The following is a 21,038-nucleotide window of genomic DNA, read 5'->3' on the forward strand; positions in this document are numbered from 1 at the left end:
ATACCACAGAAATACAAAGATCATATAAGAATACAATGAAAGACTATATGCCATCAAATTTAATAACCTTAAAGAAATGGACAAGTTTGTAGAAATATGTAACCTTCCTAGACTGAATGTGGAGAACTGGAAAATCTAAATAGACTGATCAACAGTAAGGAAATTGAAACAATCATCAAAAACATCTCCAAAAGTAAAAGTCCAGGACTTTTAAATTCACTTTCACTAGTGAATTTACCTAAACATGCAAAGATGAATTAATATTGTCCTTCTCAAACTCTTCCAAAAAACTGAAGAGCAGGTAACACTTTCCAACTCATTTCATGAGGCCAATTTGGTATCATACCCTGATACCAAAACCTGGTAAGGATAACACGCACGTACACACACACACACACACACACACACACACACACACACACACACACAAAACTATAGACCAATATTGATAGAAAACAGAACAATGAAGGCCTCTGGTAGTGATGGAAGAAACATGGCTTCGACAGAGAAGGAGTATAAAAGCCTTTGGGATGTTGGGATGGTGTATATCTTCATCTGGATAGTGATTACAGGGCAGTATCAATATTGATTGATTCTTCCTGTTCTTGTATTTCATAATGCAATCGTGCAGAATGTACTCTTTAGCGTCTTGCTTCTTTCAATAAACACATTTTGAGCTTCAACTATGTTAATGTGACAGCAATTTGTTTCTTTTACTGCAGAATAATTATCCTTTATATGAATATACCACTATTAATTTATGTATTATTTAATTAAGGAGTACTTTGCAGCTTTTATTAATAAAGATTTGTTTGGAACATTCTTGTACATGTCTTTTGTGGACTTATGCACGCACTTCTTTGGATATATTTTTAGAAATGGAAGTGCTGAGTCATAGGGTTGTTATAGATTTGGCTTTGGTAAATACTGCCAAACAGTTTGAAATGGTGAACTTATGTATACTACATCAACCATGTAATAAAAATTTCAGTAGCCATAAATCCTTTCCAATACTTGGTGTTGTCAAACTTTTCTTTTTTTTTTTTTTTAACGCCTACAGCACCTGGTCTTCCTAGGTGGTCTCCCATCCAAGTACTAACCAGACCCGACCCTGCTTAGCTTCTGAGATCAGACAAGATTGGGCATGTTCAGGGTGGCATGGCCATTGACAGTGTTGTCAAACTTTTAAAAAAATTTGTATTGCTATATCTGAAGTGGTACCATGTTTAAAACTTAAAATTCTCTTATGATCAATGGTATTGAGTAATTTTTTATATGTCTGTATATATGTCTATATATATAATTGAAAATTTTATTATAGTGTAATTTATATTTTTACCTCTTGTTTGTTTTTTATGTTTTTGTGTGTGTCCTATTTAATAAAAATTTTTCTATCTTTAGGCCTTAAAGAAATTCTTCTATGCTTTCTTCTAGAAGCATCATTATTTTACTTCTCACATGTAAATGGTCTACATATAATTCAAAATTTTGCCTTGTGTTTGGTGAGTCAAGGTTTTGATTGCTCATGTTATTTTCATTCTATATCAAATAGCTCTTTACTATTTATTGCAAAAGAACAACAGCAAACAAACAAACAAACAAAAAACACCACCCAAAACTATATGCCCCTCTAGTGCCTCTATTAGAAATCAAGTGACTATGTGTGGGTCTTTTCTCAACACTTTGTTCTTTTCCATTTGTCTTTTTGTCTGTCTTTGTACCTACAGTACACCAACTACCTTAATCGCTGTAGCTGTATAATAAGTCTAGAAATATGATATTTCTAGATTTCCATGCAAATTCTGGAATTACCCTTTCAACTTCAGAATATTCTTAGGGGATTTTAATTTAATTTCATTGAGCCTATATGTCAAATTTGGGAAAATTGAAATTCTAAAAATATTGAGTTTTCTATTCTATGAACATGAAAGACTCTATTTACTAAGTCCTTTAATTCACAACACAGATTTATGTATTGACATTGTATGCAGAGACCTGTGTTACTGAAGCCCCAGGGTTTTTTCCTAGAATCCGCCTGCCTGTGGGTATTGGTCCAAAGAAATGCACGAACAAAAGTTTGTAGTATAGAACGAAAAAAAAAGTTTAATATAGAATTGGCCGATTTGGAGGTGGGGTGCTTATGCTTCTAAAATCTCAACTCTGATGGCATAGTTACAAATTATATAAAGCAAAATCACAAGACACTGTGGCTTAGAGGTTTGGGGTTGTGATAGGAGCTGATTGGTCAGAGGCAAGGTAAGGATAATCACTTCTTCAGGTCTCGAGGATAGCTCTGAGGTTTCTTCAGGCATCTTTGTCTGGTCTCATGGGAAAGTAGCCAGGGGGCGGTCCACCTTAGGACTCAGGAACTGAAACATAGGTCAAGATGTTATCTTTAACCTGTCAGAGGTCTGAATTTTGTGACCTGACCATTAGTCAAATCCAGGCTACTGTCTTCTGCTGTCTCAAGAGTTGCTGATTATGTGGCTAGGCTAGGTCTCTGCGAGGTGTATACATACAGAGAGAGGGATGTAATTTCTAGAGCTAAGATTTAAAACTAAATAATATCAAAATCATAAGGACTCTTGGTTTTATCTATAGTATAATTCTTATAGAAGTGGTGATAATGGACATTTTAGTCTTTTTTACAATATGAAGAGTAAAATGTTCCATATGTTATCGTTGAGTATAATGTTTGTAGGATATTGATAGAAAGTTATCACATAAGGTATTTTTCCATTATTCCTGGCTTGCTGAGAATTTTTATCATAAGTAGATGTTGACTATTTTTTTCAAATTATTTTGCAGCTACTGAGATCACTAAGCAAGAAAGGTATATCTGGAAGATAAATTTCTGATCAGCTCTTCAATCCAATCTGATCCAATGATGCACCAACAAAAAAGTCTGGACACATTCGGGGTAAAGAGAGAAATAGGAATTATGAGCATTTATTTTATTCCCAACAGGCTTGTGCCAAACACCATCTATCTGAATTGAGGCCAGTAATGAGGTGAAGGATACAGGAAGTAAATTTTATGACTTGAGAAAAGAAATTCATCCCTCAGGCTGAGCTAACAGGCTTTTCTAACATGGCCACCTGGGGCTGTTTGCTCAAGTGTAAAGAAGAGGCAAATGATCTCTGCAGCTGGAAGCCCGGTTTGCCCCACACCTACTGCTTTGCATGTTACTCCCAGCCCATTCTGCTGACCAGGGCCCATATCAGTGCCTGGAGTCAGTGCTCTGGGGAAGAGCTGCCTCAGTTAGGACACAGAGCGAACCATGGAAGCCCCCACTCAGCTTCTCTGCCTCCTGTTACTCTGGATTCCAGGTGAGAGAAACTTGGGGTAGTTCCGTATGTCAGTGAAAAGTTTGTCCATGTTGAGTCCTGTGACCTGACACCTTTGCTCAGCAAGTATAATAACTAAAGCTCAACATAGACCAACAATCCTGGTTCAGCATGCTGGGAAGACAATCGGGTATGATCCAGATTACACAGGTGACTTTTGTGTCTTATTTCCAATCTCAGATACCACCGGAGAAATCGTGATGACCCAGTCTCCAGCCTCCTTGTCTTTGTCTTCAAGAGAAAGAGCCACCTTCAACTGCAGGCCCAGTCAGAGTGTTAGTAGCTACTTAGCCTGGTACCAGCAGAAACCTGAGGAGGCTCCCAGGCTCCTCATTTATAGTGCATCTACCAGGGCCACTGGCATCCCAGCCAGATTCAGTGGCAGTGGGTCTGGGACAGAATTTACTCTCACCATCAGCAACCTGGAGCCTGAAGATTTTGCAACTTACTACTGTCAGCAATATTATATTGAGTATCCACAGTGATTCAACATGAAACAAAATCCCATAAGTCCTTTAATGCTTATTTCATTATACCAGCTGCTTCCTTTATAAGCAGCTGTTGTAGTAGTTGCATGGTTTTAGCATCTCTGTTCTGTTTGGAAAGGTCCTGGCCAGTTTAATAAGACAATATCATCAATAACAAACAAGGATTGGAAAGGAAGAATTAAAACTACTATAATTCATGGATGAAAAGACTGTATGCACAGAAAATTCCAAATAATATATTATTAGAAATAAAGAGAAATGGGTAATGATTGGATTCAAAGCCAGCATGCAAGAGTCAATTTGATTTCTATGTAACTGAAATAATGCTGAAAAATTAAAATTATAAAATACATCTTTTACAAGTGCCTCAAAAACACCAAATATTTAGGAAAAACTAACAAAACACACTGAAGCTCTAGAATATTATTCAGAGAAAACAAAAAATGCTACATAAATGGAAGGTCATATTATATTCAAAGACTGAAAGTCTCAGTATCATAAAGATGTCAGTTCTTCACAATATTAACAAAATTAAAACCCCAACTAATTTTTAACAAACATTTATAAGCTGATTATAAATATTTTATGTGGCAATGTCAAGGACTAGAAAAACCACAGCAAACCTGAGGAAGTGCCAGAATGAGGACTTACACTGCTGGATGCCAAGACTGTGGTGCTAAGATAAGCTCAACCAAGTTGTCCAATAGAATAGAAGAGAATATTCAGAGACAGACCATGTGTATATTGATACTTTTAATGGTAAAGATGATACTGCAGAGCATTATAGAAAGTACAAATGGACAACAGGGTATATAAAAGGAGCTCAACATCAATAATCAGCAGAGAACTTTAAATAAAAATTACAACAAACTCACTAAATATTCAATAGGATGCTTTAAAAAAAAAAAAACTAAAAAGATCAATAATACCAAATAGGAACAATTAGAATGTTAATGTATTGTCTTTGGAAATATAAAGTAGAACAAGTTAGAGAACTAACATGAAAATACACATACCCTGTAAGGAGCAATTAGAATGTTCATGTATTGTCTTTGGAAATATAAAGTAGAACAAGTTAGAGAACTAACATGAAAATACACATACCCTGTAAGGAGCAATTAGAATGTTCATGTATTGTCTTTGGAAATATAAAGTAGAACAAGTTAGAGAACTAACATGAAAATACACATACCCTGTAATCCAGCCCTTTCACTAAGAAGCGTATATAGATGTACATTGAAGCAAATGCACAATATTGTTCATATCATTATTTGTGATGACTCTAAACTGAGAACAGCCTGTCAACCAACATCAGAATAAATAAAATTAGTCATCTGCATACAGTGAAAAGCTATACATGGCTGCAGATAAATGGACCTGCTGCTACATCTAAGAACATGGGAGAATCTCACAAGTATAATAAAGTACAAAAGTTATAAACGAAAAGAGATTGTTATCTATGATTCCATATTTTTAATTTACAATGTTAAAAGGCATGTTATATTAAAAAAAAAAAAAAGTAAAGTTACACCAGACCAGTTAAAGAGGCCAAGAAAAACTTTATTCAAGCTGAGATGGGACATCAGTTGTAAAATTCTTAATCTTTTAGCAGGAAATGAAATAGGACATCTTTTGCAGAGTTAATCTTTTTAGTAAACCTAGTTAAGTTTTCTTCCCTCCTGTCTTTGGAAAAAAGGCCCTCTCCCTCAAATCCTGATAATTGCCCTGATGACTCAGATCCTCTGGCTATTGATAAGGGTCATCAGTCCATTGTTAGCAGAAATGGTGTTAAGTCAGACTGGGCTCTTAGAGTCTGAGAGGGGAGGAGACTTTAGGCCAAAGGTCATTGTACTCTTTAAGAAATATATTAACCAAGACTGTTTTCCTTTACTTGCTTAATAGGCAAATCAATAATAGAAATGAATAGATATATGATTTAAATAACAGTTTGTATCTTCTCTTCCTTGTCTAGGGACTGAGGGAGCACTTCAGCAGAAAATCCAAGACCCAAATTCTGTCCTGATTAAGGCAGAAAGAGAAAGAGGTCTGTGAAACCTCCATAGGGGAAGGTTCATGACTCTTAGAAAAGAGTTAGGCAGCAAAGTTCGTTAGGGAGTTTCTAGTCTGCCTGCAAAGGCACTGAGGTCATCCGATCCTAGAAAGGGTCTGCCCTAATCTGCCCACAATTAAGCAAGCCAAAAGGCATTTTTTAACTCACACAAAGAAACCAGTAGGCAGAGAATTAGGTACCAGTTTAAGCCAGTCACTTGCACCTGCGCAATGAAGAACTCAACGACCTTCAACTCACCTGAACCTCATTATACCATTATTATAATATGATACATACGCCCGGAAGTTCATTACTATCATTATAACAGACTGAATTCTGGAAACAAACATGCTCAGAAAGCAAAATGATGAATCACTGAGTCCTGTAAATCTTAGTTGTCAATCAAGGAAGCCCACCCTCTAAGAAAAGTAACCACCCACAGCAAAACGGGACAAAAAAACCTGAAAGCTTTGTTGCCAGGCTTTTTTAGCCATGCTTCTTTTGCTCAGGCCCCTTTCTACATTTGGAAGTGTATTTTCCTTTCTAATAAAACCTTTCTTTTCTACTGTATTTCGGTGTCTTGCTCAATTCTTTGTTCAAGACATCAAGAACCTGGACAAAGTGCTGGGAGAGGATTCCCCACTCTCCGGTAACAAAGCTGATCTCAATAAGGGAGAGAAAATACTGAAATGGGGGAGATACTATGCAACTTATTTGAAACAAAAGGCAAGATAATTTTTAAATGCTGGGTGAACTAATGAACAAGTACTAGAGAATGTTGGTAAAAAAAACCCCACCCATATACAGTCACTTGATTTCTAATAGAGGCACTATGATTAGATCATCTGTGTTTGCTAATTGTTGCTTATATAAAGTAGGTGCCTACCCTCCCACAGAGACTGAGACTGGTCCTATCTTTCTTGATTACATTGCAAAGGAATGGCTCTCAGGTCCTTGAGAAAAGCATCCCTAGGTTGTAGAATATTTATATATCAAAAAGTCAGAGAAAGAACTTACAATTGCAAGTTTTCTAAAGCAAATAAATGCTCAAAGAAAAAGGAAGTCAGGAGACTATAATCAGCTTGAAATTTGTTTAAAATTTAGTCAAGCTGAAAGAACATTAACTTTTCAGTCAGAAGCTGTATTGAGAAAAAGTGGAGTTAATGACTGGGAGGGGGCAGAGGAAGATAACAAAGGTATTTTTCTGAGTATAGTTGATAGTTATAGAAGTGTTCACTCTGAAAAATTTATTAACCTGTGTGCATATAATTTGTGAATGTATTGTTGATAGGTTCTGCCACTTTCAGTGAAATGATGTATAATAAAACCAGTTTTACCATAGGCTAATTGATATAAACAAGAATTAAATTTTTATGGTAGCTCATCGATGTTATAACAAAACATCATTGAAGGAAATGACATCTCAGTGGAAATTTATTGTAAATTGATTTACTTCATATGTAAGGATCATTTTCTAGATTCTCTGCCCCATTGTATTGGCTGATCTGTGTATCCCTTTACCAATACTATACTATTTTAATTACTATTTCTTATATTAAGCATTGATATTGGTTAGTGTTAGTCCTTTGAGGATCTGCTATTTCAGGATACAAGAAAAACAATTTTAAGGTAGTTCAAAGTTGCCCATTAAATATTCTGTTAATTTATCTAATTAAAAAAAAAAACCCTGAGCCCATGTTATTTCTGTCTCTTGGATACTTTCTCATTTCCATTGTATTCAAGAGGAAGGAACAGGCAGGATAAGCAAATAGAGAAATTGAGTAAGATAAAAAACTAGCTCAAGATACAAACTAGGGAGAAGAAATCAAAATAAAAGATGAGGAGCTGAAGAAGGTGATATAAAAATTTCCTGTAGGAAAAACAGAAAATTTGGGGGGGAAATGCCTTCAAAATCAAATCATGCCCTGTGAGGATGAGTCCTCTTGCCCATGGTTTCTTGAGTACTGTTCCTTCCTAACTGTTTCTCTCAACCAGAAGACATGTGAACAATGAATAGACAAGAATAGGGTGACTGCTATAGACACTCTTATTCAAAAAGAAGGACACAGCACTGAATATTCTATGTACCATATAGTAACAGCTTCCTAATGGGATTTCCCAATTCCAGTCTTTTTTTCCCCCCAAGCTGTACTCCTTAACCATTTATGCTATTTCATCAGATCAAATCCCAAATAATGAATCTTAAATAGCATCTTTGCTGTTGACCTAAATTCTCATTATCCTTTGAAACAGTTTAAATTTCCTTCATGAATTCTTTGCTATTTTCAATTTATTTTGATTTTCCTTTATGAATTTAAATAACATTGTTATCCTCAAATATAGCATGTAAGGCTGACATACATACAGTATTTCTTAAATTCTGGTTTTGTGTTGTTTCCGTCAACTCTAAATTCCAAGTTCTACTGTTAAGGGAATTGACCTTAGAATCTGATCTCTAATTGAGAGACCATTCCTAGGCTTGAGCTTATACCAGGAAAAAGGTTCTGTCTAAGCTTCTTGAGCTCATATCCAATTAATAGTTATATAAGCAATTATTATTCTTGGTCAGTGCTGCCTGATGTATCATATACTATGCTTATTGTCATTCATAGTAGTCACTACCAGAGGAAGGTATTTTATACTGAGGACTAAAGAAATACTACAGTAATTTGCACAATTTTAAAAGAGGCTTGACATAATTCTCTTACTAGCTGAAGACACTATGGGAGGAAGTATCCTGGTGTGATAGCTCTAAAGTAATCTGCTTTGGACCTGAAGCCCCCCAAATAGTTCTACACAAGATGACTTTGCATGCTTTACCAAAAGCATTTGCCTACAGACCAAAGCCCTTATCCATGGGCTGCTCACTATCTAAGGATAGGTATCTATCTCAGCCTTTTGTAGAATGGATATGAGGAGCTCAACTCTTCTGCATCTGGATACCAGGTGAGGAAAACAATTAAGAGAAGTTGACAAGTAATAATGAAAATTTCTTTCTTCACTTTGTAAGATGAATCCTGAGTATACTTTAAAGTCTGTAATAGGATTTCTCACAGAATAACCTAAGAAAACCATGAATGTGATGTGTTAAACCTCGTTGTAATATTATAGCTCATGTGATTTCTTCTTTTCATTACAGATGCCAGTAGAGAAATTGTGCTGATCTAAATTTGCAATTTCCAGACAAATCCTCGGGATAGGGAGTCAGCATCACCTGTGAGGCAAGTCAAGACATTAGTAGCTACTTGAACTGGTACCAACAAAAAACTGAATAAGCTTCCAAGTTTTTTTATTTGCATTACTTCTGTACACTGGTGTCCCTGCATGATTTAGTGACAGCAGATCTGAGACTAATTTCATCCACACAATCAGCAGACTAGTGACTAAAGATGCAGGATATTATTACTGTAAACAACATAAGAGCTTGCCTCTCACATATGACAGCCCTTACTAAAGAGAGTACATGAATCCAGCTACTTCCTCTTACCAAAGTGGTTGATTTATAAATGAAGCAAGCTGGTAGAAAACCCAGTGAAAAGAACTTTTAAATACTGCTTTGTCTCACCACATAAGATAGGAACTGAAACCACATACCCTTGGTTGGAATTTTGGCTCTCCTATTTAATAGCTGTGTAATTTTTAGCAAGTTACTAGATTTTTTTTTCTTGGGTTATCATCTGCAATAAAGGAATAAAGAAACAATACCAAAGGGCTGATATGAAAATTAAATAAATGAGTGCTTATAAAGTTTTTATTTTATAATATTGAGTGGCAAACTTACTAATCACTCAAAAAGTATTAGTTGCCATTATTTTTCTTTAACTTGTAAATATGTAGATACAGTATTTTCACAATATATTTTATTTCAAATTATTCCATAATTTTAAAAAATTGTTTGAAACTTCTACTTTGTCAAACAGCAGAATAGCTTATTTTGAACTGACCTGCTAAGAACAACCTATAAGGCTAGATGAACATAAAAACATATTGGAAGAAATCAGAGAAATACCATGTATAAAGGGCCTGACTCCATTTTTAGTGCTTGATCTCTGAAAGTTTTTTAGCCCCACCTGTAACTTTCTCTTTTGCCCTACATCTGTGCAAGTGCTGGAAAATTCAAAATTCACAAATCTCCAGGCCAAGCAAGGAAACTTTTCCCCAGTACCACTCTCTAGTCATTATGAAAGCTCAAACTTCTGTCTCACTCAAGCCAACCTGGACCTGCATGTGCACACCTTGTTCTCTCCAGAAGTGCCTTGTATAAATAATAAACACTCCCAATTTCTCCTGGTATGTGGAGTGCCAATAGCCTCTATCACTTATTAATTGAAAAGGGGGCCATCCCACCTCCAGGGGAGGAACATAAAACATACCATAAAACCAAGTTTCAAGGAGACAAGAAACAAAGGAAAGCCCATAGAGGTGAACTCTACTTTCCTTTCTTCAATGCCCCTTGAGACATGGGCAGGCTCAGAAATAAGAATAGAGCCTCAGAACCTGAGTATTTGAAATAAAGGAGAGGCTGAGAGGGCTCTGCACTGAGCAAAGGTTTTAGCAATCTCACAGGTTATAATTACAAATTAATCTTCAATGACTAAAAGGAGGAGGGATCCTGATGAAGATCAAGGATTTTAGCAGGATCCTTGGCAGAGCTAAACCTAGGAAGAGAGATAAATCAGGAATAGCAAGGAATCATAATACTGAAGTCTAAGCTCAAAAAACGTAGTCTCTGATTGGGTTAGGGTACTATAATCCTAGCACTTCATCCTGAAAGAATCAAATGTAATTTCTTTATGGAGGATAAAAATCATTCTAAAGCTAAATTCATCTCTAAAATATTTTACATGGAAAATATGCATACAAATCTACATAAATATTAAGTATATAAACCACAGTCTGACTTTCAATCAACAATACCCAGGCATACAAAATTCAAGGAGAAAAACTAAACAATGGAAATCGACCATCCCCCCTAAATTGCAGCCATTAGGTTATAGGCTTAATGTATTAGGTGACAAGATCAAGAATTATAACAAAGAGCCTAAACTATTAAAAGTAACCAAATAGAAATTCAAAAATAATAATCCAAATCAAGAATTCAGTAGATAAATTTAACAGTAGATTTTACAGTGCTCAAAAGTTAAATGGTAAACAGGAAGATACATTGGAAATTTGAAGTGATTAATCACTGAAAAACATAAAAAGGCATAAGGAATACAACAAAAAAAAATCAGATGTATTTATAACTAAAATTCAAGGAGAAGGGAGTATAGGCAGGGAGAATATTTTAAGAGATAATGATTGGGGAATTTTCAAAACTGATCACAAATTGAAGTGATTAAATGAACCCAAATAAGACAAATACACACAAAAAAACTACACCTAGGCCCATCTTAGTACCAATGTTGAAAAAACAAACAAACAAAATGACAGGAGAGAGGGAAGAGGAGAGAGAGATAGAGAGAATAAAGTAATTATTAGAAAAGAAAACATTATTTGAAAATCTTTAAGAGAGCAATAAGAAATATGAATAACTTAACATTAACAGCAAACACCAGGAAACAATAAAATAAAATATATTTTCAAAGTATAGAAAGAAAATACCTGTCAATTTAGGATTCCATAAGGATTATCTTTCACAACTAAAGGCAAGATAAATATGTTTTAGAAAAAATATACATAAAAATGAATCACCAGAAGACCAATAGTATTTACTCAATTCACACCTCTGTATCACATTATGGTAATTCTCATAATATTGTAACCTTGTTTATTTTTATTGTATTTTTTATGGTGATCCCTGATCAGTGACCTTCAATGTTACTATTGTAATTGTTGTGGGGCACCATAAACCATACCCATATAAGACTGATGAACTTAATTGATAAACATTGTGTGCTGACTATTCCACTAAACAAACATTCCCCCATCTCTCTCCCTCTTCTCAGGCCTCCCTATTTTCTGAGACACAACAATATTGAAATTAGGCCGATTAATAACCTTACAATGGCCTTTAAGTGTTTAAGTAAAAGGAAGAGTCATACATCTCTCACTTTACATCAAAAGTTAGAAATCATTAAACTTAGTGAGGAAGACAGGCCAAAAGCTGAGATAAGTCAACAGATGGGCCTCTTGCACCAAATAGTTAGCTAAGTGGTAAAAAAAAAAAAAAAAAAAGCCCTTGAAGGAAATTAAGTGCTATTCCCGTGACCATACGAATGATAAGTAGGGAAAATAACCTTATTGTTGACATGGGGAAATTTTTAGTGATCTGGATAGAAGATCAAATCAGCCACAACATTTCCTTAAGCCAAAGCCTAATTCAGAGCAAAGCTCTAACTATGAAGGCTGAGAGGGGTGAGGAAGCTACAGAAGAAAAGTTTGAAGGTAGCAGAAGTTGGTTTTTGAGGCTTAAGGAAAGAAGCTATCTCCACAATATAAAAGTACAAAGTGAAGCAAGTGCTGATGTAGAAGCTGCAGCAAGTTATCCAGATCTAGCTAAGATCATTAACGAAGATGACTACAGATTTTCAATAAGATTAAACAGCCTTATATTGAAAGAAGATGCCATTTAGGACTTTCATAGCTAGAGAGATGAAATCAGTGCCCAACTTCAAAACGTCAAACAACAGGTTGCCTCTTTTGTTAGGGGCTAATGCATACTTTCTATTGAAGCCAATGTTTATTTATCATCTCAAAAATCCTAGGGCCTTAGAATTATGCTAAATCTAGTCTGCATGTGCTCTCTAAGTGTAATGACAAAGTCTGCATGACAGCGCATCTGTTTATAACATGGTTTACTGAATATTTGAACCCCTTTATTGCAACCTACTACTCAGAAAATAAAAAAGATTTATTTAAAAATATTACTGCTTATTGATAGATAATGCACCTGATCACCCAACAGCTCTGATAGAGATACACAATAAGATTTTTTTTTCATGTCTTCTAACATCACATCAATTCTGCAACCCATGGATCAAGGAGTAATTTCAACTTTCAAGTGTTTTTATTTAAGAAATACATTTTGTAAGGCTATAGCTACCATACATTGTGATTCCTCTGACCAATCTGGGCAAGCCATTCCTCTGACAGATCTGAGAAAAGTAAATCGGAAACCTCAAAGAAAAAACTTACTATTTTAGATGTCATTAAGAACATTCATGAGAACTTCCGGTCAAGTTGGCAAGGTAGGTAAACTCTGCGCTCACCCTTTCCCACAACCACATCAAAATGAAAACTAAATTATTTAAAAAAACACCCTTGAGAACCACCTGAAGAGTAGCTAAACAGAACTCCTATAACTAAGGATATAAAGAAGCCACATGAAGTCTGATAGGAAGGACAGAGATGCAAAATGGGCTGGTCCCACACCCACATGTAGTGGTTAAGAATCAGGAGAGATTTCTCAACTGCAGAGATCCCCCCCTGAGGAGCAAGGAGTCCCAGCCCCACACAGGTCTCCCCATCCTGGAGCACCAGTGCTGGGAAAAAGAAAACTCCCCAATATCTGGCTGTGAAAATCAGTGGGGACTCCCTCCGAGTGAGATGGAGGGCTGCTGTAGACACAGGCATACTCTTAAAGGGCCCAAGCACAGACTCACCAACAAATACTTGCCCTAAGCTCCAGTGAAGGGACAGCAGCTTGAAAAGTGCCAAGAATATATGCAGAGGAAAAGAATTTTCTGACATCAGGGCAAGGGCTAATAGGACAGCTCTCTCTGGGAATGAAATACTGGCAGTCACCATTGTTCCTTTGTTGGGCCCTTCACCTACATGGCTAGCAGGTGCAGGCAGAAGTGCTATCAGGCATCATTGTTTCTTTGTTGAGCCTTCCCCCTACACAGCTGGCCCAATGCAGGTGGTGCCAAATCCGAATCTTTATTAACCTGGATAGCACTGCGTGCCCCAATCTGGTGATTCACTGAGACTCCACCCTACCCAATTCATGTACCTGGTTCCAACCTCTTTCAGCAACTGTTCCACACAAACAGCTAGCCTCAGCTTGCACTACAGAATTTCCCAAAATTTCTCAAAGGTCTCCAAATCCCAAATAAACAGTGGTTGATCTTGATGTAGCCTGTACCTCTAACTAAGCAGCCACAAGCCTGGCACTATGGGCAATCAGCCTCCATTCACAGCATGCTCTCTCTCAGGCACCTCCAAGCCCAGCATAGGCAGCTACCAATTGGTAATCACTTTGTAGCACCTACCAGATGCCATGGGGCTGGGCACCGGAAGCAGCTGAACTTAGATTGCACTGAAGCCCCTCTCAAGAGGTCCCAGAATCAATATACCCAGTGATCATATTCAGACCACACCACAGCACCACCCAATTAGCTCAACAAGTGACACAACCAAAGGGCTGACTAGACAGGCCTCAGATCCCCACTAAAGTGAATCCTACTCTGTGGAGATGGCCCTCACAGAACAGCTTATCTGCTGTAGTCACAGTCAGTCAGCCTGAAGGTCAATCCAAACCACTGATGTGTCAAAAGCAATCAAGGCTCAACAACAACAGGGGGGTACACACAACACACACAAGGGACACACACACCTGGAGCACCTAGCTCACATGAACAGGGGGACTGCACCTCTGGGCCCAACAAGGCCCCTACTGCATAAGACTATTCTACCAAGGCTAAGAGCTGTAGATTTACCTGATACATAGAAACAAACACTTGGAGGCAGCTGATATGAGGAGACAAAGAAACATGTCCCAAATGAAAGAACAGAGCAAAACTCCCCCCAAAAAAATAAACAAAATGGAGTAATCTACCAGATGCAGAGTTCCAAGCACTAGTTATAAGGATACTCAATGAACTTAGGAGAAGAATATATGGTACAATAAAGAGATAAACACCATAAAAAAGAACCAGTCAGAAATAAAGAACACAATAACTGAAATTAACAGTAACAAACAGTAGATTAAATAAAGCAGATGATCAAATAGGTGATTTGGAAGACAAGGTAGCTATGGATTTTTGTAAATTGATTTTTATATCCTGAAACTTTACTATATGTGTTTATTTCCAATAGTTTTTAGTAGAGTCTTTAGGGTTTTCTATATAAAGAATCATGTCATCTGCAAAAAGTGACAGTTTGGTTTCTCTGTTCCCTATTTGGGTGCCTTTTAATTTTTTTCTCTTGCCTGATTGCTCTAGCTAAGACTTTCAACACTATGTTGAATAATAGTTGTGACAGTGAAGAGATTTGTCTTGTTCCTGATCTTAGAGAGTAGATTTTTAGCTTTTCACTAGTAAGTATAATGTTAGCTGAGGGTTTTTCATATGTGGCCTTTACTATGTTGAGGTACTTTTCTTTTATACCCATTTTATTAAATGTTTTAATCATAAATTGGTGCTATATCTTGTCAAATGCTTTTTCTGCATCTATTGATATCATCATATGATTTTTATTCTTTATTTTGTTTATGTGGTGTATCACATTGATCAATTTGCATATGTCAAAACATCCTTGTGCCCCTGGAATGAATCCCACTTGGTTGTGATATGTACCTTTTTAATGTATTGTTATATTTGATTTGCTAGTGTTTTGTTTAGGATTTTTGCATTTGTATTTATCAGAGATATTGGTCTGTAGTTTTCTTTTTTTGTGTGTTATCCTTCCCAGGTTTTGATATTGGGGAAATGTTGGTCTTATGAAATGAGTTAGAAAGGGTTACCTGCTCTTCAATTTTTTAGAAGAGTTTGAGAAGGACGGTATTAACTCATCTTTAAATGTTTGAGTAAATTCATTAATGAAGCCATCTGGTCCTGAGCTTTTACTTTTTGAGAGATTTCTAATGACTGTTTAAATTTCTATACTGTTGATTGCTTTATTTAGATTTTCCAGTTCTTCGTGATTCAGTCTGGGAAGATTGTATATTTCTAAGAACTTGTCCATTTCTTCCAGGTTATTAAATTTTATATGCCATAAATAAATAGTTTTTCATAGTATTCTTGCATGATCCTTTGTATTTCAGTAGTATCTGTTGTAACTTCCTCTCTTTCATTTCTGATTTTGTTTATTTATGTATTTTCTCTTTTTTCCTTAGTGATTCTAGCCAGGGATTTGTCAATTTTATTAATCTTATCAAAGAACCAGCTCTTTCTTGCATTAGTTTTTTCTACTGCTTTTTTGTTCTCAATTGCATTTAATTCTGCTCTAATTTTGATTCTTTTCTTCCTTCTGCTGACTTTGGGCTTCATTTGTTCTTCTTTTTCTAGTTTTCTAAGATGTAATGTTATGTTGTTTATTTGGGATCTTTCTTGTTTCTTGAGATAAGCCTATAATGATATAAATTTTTCTCTTTTATTATCACTTTTACTGTATCCTACAATTTTTGATGTGTTGTAGTTTCATTCTCAATTCTTCCTATATATCTTTTGATCTTTCATTTTAATTCTTCTTTGACCCAGTCATTCTTTAATAATGTGTTATTTAATCTCCACGTATTTGTGGTTCTTCTGACTTTCTTTTTGCAATTGATCTCCAATTTCAAAGCATTGTAGTCAGAGAATATGCTTGGTATGATTTCAATCTTCTTAAATTTGTTGAGGCTAGTTTTGTGTCCCAACACATGGTTTATCCTTGAGAATGTTCCATGTGTACTAGAGAAGAAAGTATAATCTGATGTTTTGGGATGAAAGGCTCTGTAAATGTCAATATGTCCAATTAATCTAATGTGTCATTTAAGGCTGATATTTCTTTATTGGTTTTCTGTTTGGATGATCTATCTATAACGATAGTGGGGTATTTAGGTTCCCTACTATAATTCTGTTTTTGTCAGTTTCTCCTGTTAATTCCGTTAGTAGTAATAGAAAACATGGAGCAAACAGCAAGCTGAGTCACCTGGGATCTAGATGAACAGAAGCCCTGCCACTAGGGAGAAATAAGAAATCACCTTGCAATGGTAGGAGGTAGGAGGGAGTGAAGATGTGAGGCTGCCTGGTCCTGAGATGCTGAGTGGGACAGAGGCTACAGCAGCTACAGCTGGCAGGTGTGGAAGCTCCTCTTAAAGGGGCCATGTCCTTGACCAGACTCTTGCAGTGATGAACTCACACACTCTGAGCACCAGCACCAGTTTGACTGCTCAGAGGGCACCAGGGACTTACAGGGGACATTGAGTTATTGGGCAAGGGCCGGAGGTGAGGCTTTCTCCCTGACAGAAGTGTTGGTGGTATCCAATGTTCCTCTGTTGAGCCCTCCCCCTTCCGAGTGTGTGAACACAGAGCCTCCTTAGCTGAGATGTCATCGAACTGGATATCAAGGGTCGCTCCACCTAGAGGATTCCCTGAAACTCCACCTCCCCCAACTCATGGCCCCACACAAGCCACATCTAGTCGTGACATCAGAGAGTCCGCTTCTCCTTGCTGAGCACCTCAAAGACCCACACTGGTGATAGCTGACCTCGGTTTTTGGCATGGCCTCTTGAAGCAACTATTAGCACAGTATCTGTAGATTGCTTGCTGAATCTTAACAAGTGGAGCTGGAAGAGCACAGGCTGGAGCTACACTTGGCCTGCAGCTGAACCCTTCTCAGGACTGTGTCACTTACTATACGAAGCCACGCTAATAAGACTGGGAGACTTAGGAGTTTTGCTTAGTACATAGAAATAGATACAGAAAGGCAGCCAAAGTGGGAAGACAAAGAAGCAGAAACCATATGAGAGAACAGAACAGAGATCTAAGAAAAATGGAGTCAAGCAATCTAACAGACACACAGTTTAAAACACTGGTTATAAAGATGCTCAATGTACTTAGGGGAAGAGTAGATGAACTCAGTGAGAACTTTAACAAAGAGATAAAAAAAAAAAACATAAAAATGGAAATGGAAATAATAAAAGGGAATCAGTCAGAAATTAAGAAACATTATCTGAGATGAGGAGTACATTAGAGGGAATCAACAGAGTGGATGAAGAAGAGGATCGAACCATTGATACAGAGAATGGGGAAGCCCAGGACACTCAATCAGAGCAGCAAGAAAAAAGAAGCCAAGATTATGATAATAATTTAAGGAGCCTATGGGACAAAATTAAATGTAACGATAGTTGTGTCATAAGGGTACCTGAAGGAAAAGAGGGAGAACAAAAAGTTGAAAACCTATTTAAAGAAATGGTGGAGAGCTTCCCTAACCTGGTGAAGGAAATAGACGTACAAGCCCGAGAAACTCAGAGAATCCCAGAGAAAATGAACTCCGAAAGGCCCACACCAAGACATATCATAATTAAAATGCCAAAGTTTAAATGCAACAAGAGAATCTTAAAAGCAGCAAGAGGAAAGCAGTTAGTTACCTACAAAGGAGCACCCAGAAGACTGACAGCTAATTTCTCAAAAGAAACTATGCAAGACAGAAGGGCTTGGCACAAAATATTCAAAGTGATGAAAATGCAGGATCTACAACAAGAATGGATAACTAAATATTATCTCACAGTGACCTATGATCCCATTTGACCAAGTATTTTAAAACGTTTTGATATGCTTGACAAACTTCCCCAAATCCAAAATTAAATAGAAACATTTTAAAACTGAAAATAACTTTAAGATTTTTGGAAGAATTCCTGAAACATTTCAAAGGACATCTCTTTCTCTTTATAAAAGGGGGAAATTAAACTAATTAGACCATTTTGATATACAAAAATACATGGAAAGCATTGTCAAATAAGTAATAATAGTTATATTGTATATATATGCATGTTGTTGTTATTAAAATAAATGTTATAGAAATTGTATAATATTTCTAAAGATCTAAAATGTCCTAATATAATGTTTTCCTTTACAATTCTAGTTATCTTCTTAAATTCTTTTGTGACATAAGAAAATTTCTTTGTTGACAGTATTATCTTTAACCATGGACATTTTTAACCTTTTGTAATTTACAGAGAGTTGTTGTCTTACACTGATGTTTTTGCAAATATATTTTATCTTTAGAAAGATTCATGGAGAGGACTCTGACACTTACTTTAAAGTATAGGTTTCTGATAAACTTTCAGATCATACCATTACAATGGATAAAAATTTGCAGAAGCGATGGCTTCATAGGATTGCTAACAAAAGATCAAGATTTAAAAAAAATTAATCATGTGGGACTAAATAAACTGATGAAGATAATTATAATTTTTATGACTTTTGCTTTAAATACAATGATTTTTAATCTTTCATTTTTGAGTTATAAAGAAACTTGTTTCTTGTAGAATGCCTATGACTTAGAGCAATTTGGTAAATTACACTTTTTGTAAGTGAATTGAAACATTTATCTTTTTCTCCCTACCTGATGCCTCTAAAATTTGAAAATGCTTAGTAAGTGAGTATTCTTGTTTTCATGGCAATAAAGTTATTTGCATAAGTTCAATAAGAATCTGTTTGTAACAGGATATAATTGGAAATATTAGTTATATTACTAAGGCTTTTACTGGAATGTCACATTTGTTGGAAATATTAGTTATATTACCAAGGTTTTTCACTGGAATGTCATGTTTGAGAAAGACATGCATAGTCTCAGAAATAACCAGACAACTTGAAGGAACAAATATTTACTTACAGAAGCTACCTTGGGAAAACCATCCTGGCATCTTGCTTACTGGGTTCCCAGCAGCCTTGCCAGGTTCGATGACCTATGTATTTAGCTTTCTCTGCTTTTGACATTTAATTACTTAAAGGAGACAAAGAAATTAAATATCACAATTTATAACCAGGCAATTATATATACTGGAACATCTCCAGAAGAACCCTCCTTACCCAGATGGAAAAGACTCTATCAGGATGTCTTAACTAATCCATGTGTGACAACGGAGGATTTGAAATTAAAAATTACTAGGAAATAAAGCAGATGGCATCTGTTGCAGACAGCTAACCCAGGATTCCAAACCAGGTGTGTATAATCTACATCTCCATTTTTTTCTTTTTTCTTTGTTTTTCTTACTTTAATTCTTTCCTATATCCCAAATGAGAGGCCAAACTCTCATTATAATACTTATTGTTTCCCTTTCTTTCTTTCTTTCTTTTTTTTCCTTTGATTTCTGCCTGGAAAAATAACTCAGTATTGGACATCATTTTAAAACCTACTTCACAAGTCAAAATGTGCAAGTGTTTGCACACATAATCATGGGTATTCATTCAATGCCTGGCTGTATTAACTCCAGTGAATGTGCCAGATTTGGAAAAAATACATTTTCTTTGGGCAGGCATTATAATGAATAAATACATAATTAGAAACTTATCAAAAGCCTTAGAGAAAATTGCTGAAACCTACCACAAAGCAATAGCCAGCCAAAGAAAGACATTTAGTTTCCTAGCTTGGATAGCTCTTAATAATAGAATTGCTTTAGATTATTTGCTTGTAACCCAAGGAGGAGTTTATGCCATAGCTAATATTTCCTGTTGTCCCTGGATAAACACCTCACAACAAGTGGAGTTAGAGACCTCTAAGTTACTTAAACTAGTGAAATACTTAAGGGAACATTTGAGCTTTACTGCAGGATAGCTTAACTTTAAATTTTGCTGATATTTTTAATTGGCTTCCTTCAGGACCCAGAGTGTTCTTGTGTTCAGGTTTGCAAATTATACTGTTGATTATTATAAATCAAGTAACTCACACTATGTATCTCTCAATGCTGTTCTACTCTCAAAATGTCAAAATAATGGTCACTTAAAGGCTCAAAATCATTCGTCAGGCCTGTCCGCTGATAATGAGAACTGAACTTTACCTATGCCTTGGCCCTAATTCCTCAAACCTCCTTCTTACTCGAATGTGTCTTAAGATTCTCACAGAGCATGCTTGTTGAGCATGGCAGATATTGAGACTCACTCCTCTGAGGTGCATGAAGAACTTGGAGCAGGCTATTGGCCACTCTCGCATTGCAATAGCATGATAAAACTAAAAGGTTTATCTTTGATACTTTCCCTATACTGGGGGATCTCAATAAAGAAAGGGGGAAATAAGAACAGAAAAAAATAAAATGAAGTAAGCATTGTTAAGTGATTCACTTAAAGTGGAATCAGGAGGACACTGAGAAAGTGGGGCCTGTGCGTGTTTTATATCTCATTTCTTAGAGCTGCTATTAAGCTCCTAACCTGTTCCTGAATTTAGCTCAAGGCTGAGCAGCAAACATCCTGGATGGATATTTGCTATATATCAGAATGAACACACATG

At 36.1% G+C, this 21,038-nt stretch overlaps 1 pseudogene and 1 gene segment (V, D, J or C); one reads left to right on the forward strand and one right to left on the reverse strand.

The window, feature by feature from the left end:
- Positions 1-1,051: 1,051 nt before the first annotated feature.
- LOC112481158 lies at positions 1,052-1,170 on the reverse strand (annotated as a pseudogene).
- A 2,073-nt stretch (positions 1,171-3,243) lies between these two features.
- Positions 3,244-3,832, forward strand: LOC102881203. The segment is given in 2 exon segments: positions 3,244-3,329; positions 3,528-3,832. Coding segments are annotated over 2 exon segments (354 nt in total).
- Positions 3,833-21,038: the final 17,206 nt, after the last annotated feature.

The sequence above is a fragment of the Pteropus alecto genome, unplaced genomic scaffold (assembly GCF_000325575.1).
Source record: "Pteropus alecto unplaced genomic scaffold, ASM32557v1 scaffold315, whole genome shotgun sequence".
NCBI lineage: Eukaryota > Metazoa > Chordata > Mammalia > Chiroptera > Pteropodidae > Pteropus > Pteropus alecto.